A 7,500-nucleotide genomic window follows, 5' to 3' on the forward strand; every position below is an offset into this window, starting at 1 on the left:
GGCAGACAAAATATAACTGCACAATTAATAGGTAAGCCTTAACAAACTTTAAATACCAAATAACCTTTATATATATATATATATATATATATATATATATATATATATATATATATATACATACACACACACACACACACACGTTTCCGATTTCCCGTTCGTTGTGTGTAAAACATTAGCAATAAAAGTTTCCAAGCGTGCACCAACCAGCCTCTAAGGTCTTCGTTAAAGGAATTTATAGACCTCCCACTTCGCCAGATTGAACTCCCGGTTGTATAAGAGGAGGAGTCTGGTCTCATTAAACTGTGAAAGAAGTCAAGAGAAACTCGGTGCAAATCTTTTCTCGTGATGGAAAATGGCAGTTCTCTGTGTACATTGCTTCGTGGCGGTGGGATCATGATAGGCTATTAAAATTAGCTAATTATCTCTCTCTCTCTTTATCTCTGTCTGTTTGTCCCTGTTTGTGTGTAACTACCTATGGACAGATATTGAGATAGGGAGATAAAGAAGGAGACAGAGTAGAAAATACAGATCAGGGTTTTTCAATAAAGATGATATTAGAAAGAGATGAAGAGATAGATATAGATAGATAGATAGAGAGAGAGAGAGAAAGAGTGAGAGTGAGTGAGAGAAATAGAGAGAGAGAGAGAGAGAGAGAGAGAGAGAGAGAGAGAGAGAGAGAGAGAGAGAGAGAGAGAGAGAGAGAGAGAGAGAGAGAGAGAGTGAGAGACAGACAGAGAGACAAACAGATGACCAAAAGCGCCCTGGCCCCTTTACCTGATGCTCATCGTCTGTAGGAATGATGTAAGCTTCCAGATCCTCCGACGCCATCTCTGCCCTCAGCATCGCTACCCTGTGGAATGGGAATGCTGGAATCAGTGATAGCGAGTCGGAATATTCGTCTAATGGCGAGTCGAATGGGTCTAATGATAAGCCTAATTATGAGTCGAGTGGGTCAAACGTTTTAAGGGGGGGATGAGGATACTAATGAGTCTAATAATGGGTTTAATGATAAGTCTAATAATGAGCCTAATAATGAGTCTAATGCTGAGTCTAATGCTGAGTCTAATAATGTCTAATGATGAGGCTAATGGAGTTAAGTCCTTAATCTCTCTAGGCTTGGAGACGTTGACCAGGGATAACAATGAGAATATTAATTATGATAGCAATACTAATTCGAATCACAGTGAGTAGTAATAATAGTATCAATAACATTAGTGATGACTGATACTGATACTTGCGATAAACCAATAATACTCACGACAATGACATTAATCGTACTAATGAATGAATTTGTAACACTAATCATATTACTATGCCACTACTGCCACTGCTACTACTACTACCATTACTTCTGCTACTACTACTACTGCTGCTACTACTACTTTTACTTCTACTACTACTACCACTGCTACTAGTAATACTATTACTTCTGCTACCACTGTAGCAACTACAATTAATGCTACTTTAAAAACGAAAATAATGATGATAATCATAACGATTTCTGATAATCACCATTTCAACCCAAAGGTAATAACAACACAAATAAGCAAGCGCAGCCACGCTCGATCCGGAGCCCCGAGCACCTGCCACGCACCTGGCCGCGGTCTCCACCCTGATGAAGGGCCCCTGGTCCTCGTCTCCGCACTGCTTGCGTTCGCCCAGCGTCACCTCCCTGACGACGCGCCTTCGGGGGGATGGGCGCTCCGGCGTCCAGGCCCAGTCGTCCCTCTCCGTCGGTATCGAGAACCCGGCGACACCTGCAGCCACAAGAGGGGAACGGGTTTTAGCAAACGAGGGGAAAGAGCTTAAGCTCGGGAATTAGAAAGGGAAAAATAGGGAAGGAAGGGGAAAGGGCGTGGGGCGGCTGTTAGGGGAACCGCGCGCTAAGTGCACATCGGCCACTGCCCCAACGTGAAAGGAAGAAAAGAAAACACTTAAAAACATGTAAGATATATGATTTCCTCTCTATGAATTCTCTTGCAATGTCAAAAACGCCGCTGAAATATTGACACTTTTGTCATTTTAATGACATGCTAATGAAACCGGACCTGGAATAGCAATGATTAAGGCCTGCATATGATATCCATTTCATGCATAGTTTCCCCTCTGTTCCTTTCCCTCTGTATGCGGAAAGATCTGGTACAAATGGTACGTAAATCTCTTAGAAAAGAGCGACTGTAACGTTTATCGGTTCATTTTTTTAGAAGACAGAATTTGTTCCTTTTAACATATAAGATACACAAATACAAATTTCTTCTTGGTGAAACTTGTACATGAACACAAAAGGCTGATCCACAATTAAACTAAATCAACATTAGAAAAATATAGACTTGTTTCTGCAATGAAAATAAGAACTATTAATGTATATCAGTACATTGATACTTGATGATGCTTTTCAATTCCAGTAAGTTTTAAAAGTTCAAATGTTCAAAAACTAGATAACACAAGATTTCACAAAATCTAACCCAAGTTCAGCGTATGAGCCTGACATGAAGCGCGTAATTGACCCACGCGTGAAGCTCGCGTCCCCGAGCCGACCGCAGCGTAAACACGGCTAAAGACTTGTAAGGAAAGGCTTTCGCATTTGCAATTTCCCGGAACAACACCTAAAGCTGAGAGCTCAAGTCCGCTCTTTCGAAACAGATGATTCCTTCGGGAGTCGCTCGAAGGAGGTGTTTTTTCATATCTTATCGCCTGCGTCATATGTTTTTTTCATGATAAGTTCCGATACTCCGATTTCTTAAAACGACACCCTCTTTATCTTGAATCCCATGGGGATTTCTGTTGATAACTGTAAAGGTTGAATAGCAATGGAGAATAGGTAAAAAAAAGAAAGAAAGAAAAAAAAAAAAAGATTGGCGCTACTTCCCGTAGTCGTCGATGTCGAAAGTGAATTTAAACGAAGCCTAAAAATCTAATTTCAAACTAGAACTCACTTTCGCACCTTTTCTTTCTTGAGTTGCTGAGACTGGTAGCCTTGTATAAGACAGGAGGCTGATATCGAAAAAAATATATTCCTGCTAAAAATACGGGAAAGACGTTCCATTCAAAACCGGTACATCATTTTCGAGATATTCCAAGACTTTTCAGGGCAGCGATGTCATTGTCCCAAGGGCAATCGTTTTATCATGTTCACAACCAATATCTGAAATGACTACCGAGAATGTATCACTGTCAGGCTTCTGTTACACTGCAGCTTTAAAACATTTAATCAATCACACACCACACCAGAATATTGTGGCTATTCCGTTTGTGAGTGTTATGTTTAAGAACATAATTTCCCGAAACTATGAGAATAAGAATAACAAAATACATGAGAATAAAGAACAGGGAGCAGAAAATTGAGTTTCAACCACTCGCGCGAAAGGCAGCTAAATCCATACGACACACAGGACATGCAGACAACCGGAGTCCCACGGCAGATTGATGGCTGAAGTGGTAAGACATGCATTCCAATGGAGCGCAGTTTTTGATGACGATTCCATATCGTTTCCTTGAGCTTGTCTGCATATGAATGGCAGTGTAGGAAACAGAGAAAAAAGAGGAGAGAGAAGAGAGAAAAGAGAAGAGAAAAGAGATAAATGAGGGAAGAGAAGAGAGAAGAGAGAAGAGGGAAGAGAGAAGAGAGATGAGTGAAGAGAGAAGAGAGAAGAGAGAAGAGAGAAGAGAGAAGAGAGAAAAGAGGAAAGAGAAGAGAGAGGAGAGATGAGTGAAGTGAGAAGATTGAAAACAGAAGCGAGAAGACAGAAGATACAAAAGAGAAGAGAGAAGAAAGAATAGAGAAGATAGAAGAGAGGAGAGAGAAGAGAGAAGAGAGAAGAGAGAAGAGAGAAGAGAGAGGAGAGAGGAGAGAGGAGAGAGGAGAGAAAAGAGAAGAGAGAAGAGAGAAGAGAGAAGACAGAAGACAGAAGAGAGAAGAGAGAAGAGAGAAGAGAGAAGAGAGAAGAGAGAAAAGAGAAAAGAGAAAAGAGAAAAGAGAAAAGAGAAAAGAGAAAAGAGAAAAGAAGAGAGAAGAGAAAGAGAGAAGAGAGAGAATTGGAAAGAAGGAAGAAAAGAGAGAGGAGAGAAGAGAGAAAAGAGACGAGAGTTGAGAGAAGCGTTAGACTGAGACATTGGAATATACGGCCAGAAAAAGAGGGTAACTGAATGTGTAAGTGAAATGCTAATTCGGAACTGACGCCACAGAGAGAAAGAGAACTGGAGAACAGCAGACTCCAACGAATTATTTTGCAAACACAACAAACAAACTTTACAACAGGAAACTTACTGGCACTTCGACTTGGCAGAAGAGGAAGTCGAAATGGACGAACTTCACAACGGGCTTTAGAGTTTGAATATTCACCTCCCAGGAATCCCACAGAGACAACAAAGGAACAGGGGAGAGAAGAAGAAGAAGAAAAACAACGATAGAACCAGAGCAGGAGGAAAAGAAGAATACTCATCATCGACTTGACTGTCCCTCGCTTTTCCCATGCTAGCAAAAGTCCCACTCTACACCTCATCTACACCGCGAAGGAAGGACGCTCTTCCTCGGCTTGTTTAGGTTCTTACGGCGAATTCACGCTGATTGTGCCATTCATGTCCCGTCTGTCGCGGGCCAGCTGCTGAGGGGCGCTTGGCGGCGTCGAGGAGGGAGTGAAGTGGGCGTCGAGGAGGGTTCAAGATGGGTGTGGGAGAGGGAGTGAAGTGGGCGTCAAAGAGGGTAAAAGGTGGGTGTGTGAGAGGGAGTGAGATGGGCCTCGAGGAGGTTTCTAGGTAGATGTGGGAGAGGGAGTGAAGGCCAGCTGCTGGGGGAGTGAGGTGGAGAGGGAGTAAGGTGGGCGTTGAGGAAGGTAAAATATGTGTGTGGGGGAGGAGTGAAGTGGGCGTCAAGGAGTGTTCAAGGTGGGTGAGGGAGAGGGAGTTAAGTGGGCGTCGAGAAATGTAAAAGCTTTGTGAGGGAGAGGGAGTTAAGTGGGCGTCGTGGAGGGTTCAAGGTGAGTGTAAGGGAAAAAATAAAGTGGGAGTCAGGGAAGGTTCAAGGTGAGATTAGGGGAAGTAACGAAATGGGCGTTGGAGGTGAGTTTCCAGGACGAGCCGAGAGGCCTGGAAAGGTCTCAGGTGGGCGCCTCGGAGGGTTGAAAGTAAGCAATGGGCAGGGTTGAAAGGGAGAGAAGGGCTAGAAGCGGATTTGGGGAAGGTTTGAGGTAGACGTCTGGGAAGATTGAGAGTGTCTGAGGTGGGCGTCAGGGTGGGTTTGAGGTGGTGTCGGGGTGGGTCTGATGTGATCAGCTCAGAGGGTCGGAAGTGGGCATCAACGTAGGACTGAGATGGGCGTCGGAAGTGGATGTCGGAGAAGGGCGTAAGGAGGGATTGAAGTAGGTCCGGGATGGATATCGGGTAGTATCGAAGGTGACCATTAGGGTTAGTTGAATGTGGGCGTCGGGGATGGAATCGTAGATGGGCGTCGTGGCGGGTTGGAGGGAAAGGTCCGGTGTAGGCTTCGGAAGGATCTGAGGTGGGCATTAGGGAGCGTAGGAGCTGGGACTCAGGGGGAGTTGTAGATGGGCGTGGGGAAGGTTGGTGGTTGGCGTCGGAGAAGATCGGAGGCTAGGAATTTTTGGACAGCCGAGAGTGAGTCGTGGAGTGTCACGGAAGGGATGGGAGGAATTGATGATGAGAGAGCAGGGTGGCAAGATAGAAGGAAAATAAGTATGGAAAAAGAAGAGGAAGAGGGCGATAACAAGATAACAAGAAGGTTTGGAAGAAAGATACCAAGAAGGGAAAAAGAACATTAAGAAGCAAGCATATGAAGTGACGCGATAGACGAAATAAATGAGATTAGACAGAAAAATAAATAAATCGATAAATGGGCAGAATAGCAGGGAAGGGCATAAGTAAAACCACGAGAACAGAATAAAGAAGAACAGAAGAAAAGGGGTAAGAAGAACAGCGATGGCCCAAGAAGAACATGCCAAGCACGGGGAGGGGGGTGGGAGGGAAGAGGGCAGAGGGAGAGCGACGAGGGAGCGCGCGGGGCGTGGACTTCATCATCACCTTTTATTAACACTCAAAAGGAAGCGTTTGGGAGCCTCGTTTAAAGGATGTCTTGTGACACTACAACCAGCGTGAGGAGGGAAAGGGAAAGGGGAGAGGGTGGGGAGGAAGAGGGACATAGGGAAGGGGTGGGGAAGAGGATGGGGACAGAAAAGGGAAGGGTGATAGGGAAGAATAAAGAGACGTGGAAGGGAAAAGAGAGGGGAATTCAACAGGGAAAGAGAATGGAACAGGGAAGGGGTGCCAGGGAAGGGGATGAGGATGGGGAATAAAAGACAGGGGATGAGGAGCTGAGGAGGGGAAAAGGGAAATGGAATGAAGGAAGAAGAGAGGATAGAAAGAAAATGTAATGGCCAGACGGGGCTCAGAATGTAAGAGCAAGTAGCTCTAATACACAATAGGGCTAATGTATGTCAGAAGAAAAAAATAATAGTGATAAAGGTACACGCGATCACGAAAAGGCAATAAAACCAACTCATAACGTAATATGAAGGCATAAACACGCACACACAGAACTACAAACAGACACACTCACATTCATAATTTCACACATGCAGCCAGACCCGAACACGTACGTACTGTTAAGTGTGTAATTCCGCCATTATATTCCTTCACCATCATTCTTCCTTCCTCCCAAAACCTTCCCGCATGACCTACACGACGTCTCATTTCCCCGCAAATATGACCCTAAATGAGACGTTAACGAGGTGCGAACGCCGAGGCCTGTGCATGAGAGGAGAAGCGAGAGAGTGAGGTCAAGTCGCGGGTCTCTGTTATCTTCATGAGGGACGCTTCCCTCATGACACTTCCCAGTATGTGAACGAGTCACTTCCTGGGGCTCATATCATGTGCGTGCTTTTGTGCGCATGCTGGCGAGGATATTTATGTTTGTGAGTATATGTCTCCCTACGTGTGTGTGTGCGGGATTTCATAGGTATATATGCTTGAATGCGTGTCTGTGCATCTGTTTGTGTGGTAGCAAGTACATGCCTATCTGAGCACGTGGCCGGAAGTATATGTGTGTACTAGCATTTATTCTTGCGTTTTGTATTGGATTCATATGTGATCTCAGTTGCGTTTACCACAAACAGGAAAATAGTGTACGCGTGAACGAACACATTCATTCCACACAGATATCCACACAAGGAATTTCTAGGAATGTCTAATTTCCGGCTCCGATGATTTAAGACTGCGGTGCGAGCTGTAATTATGCCTCTCGCATTTCTAATTTCTTTACTCGACGTGTGCAAAGGGAAAGCGATCCAGTAGCATCTCCTCCTATTGCTTTTTGTTTTCGTTGTAAAAACATGCTCGGATAAAGAAAATAAGAATCTGTTCCTGATGAAAATGGACGATCCTCATTGAGTATTCATAACCCACAAATAAGGCGCAGTTATGCGGCTTTAATGCACTGCGGCGAGCAAAGGGCTGACCTTCCGACGGCCTGGGAGGAAATTTGCC

General features: G+C 44.5%; 1 protein-coding gene across 2 annotated transcripts in view; it reads right to left on the reverse strand.

Annotated features, from left to right (window-relative positions):
• Positions 1 to 7,500, reverse strand: part of LOC125047325 — a 204,154-nt gene that overhangs the window by 27,693 nt on the left and 168,961 nt on the right. For both annotated transcript variants that reach the window (XM_047645582.1, XM_047645581.1), the window contains exons 2-3: positions 1,598 to 1,760; positions 778 to 853 (exon numbers count right to left, since the gene is read on the reverse strand). In XM_047645582.1, coding sequence (XP_047501538.1) covers positions 778 to 853; positions 1,598 to 1,760 — 239 coding nt within the window. The remainder of the gene's footprint in view (positions 1 to 777; positions 854 to 1,597; positions 1,761 to 7,500) is intronic.

The sequence above is a fragment of the Penaeus chinensis genome, chromosome 40 (assembly GCF_019202785.1).
Source record: "Penaeus chinensis breed Huanghai No. 1 chromosome 40, ASM1920278v2, whole genome shotgun sequence".
Taxonomy (NCBI): domain Eukaryota; kingdom Metazoa; phylum Arthropoda; class Malacostraca; order Decapoda; family Penaeidae; genus Penaeus; species Penaeus chinensis.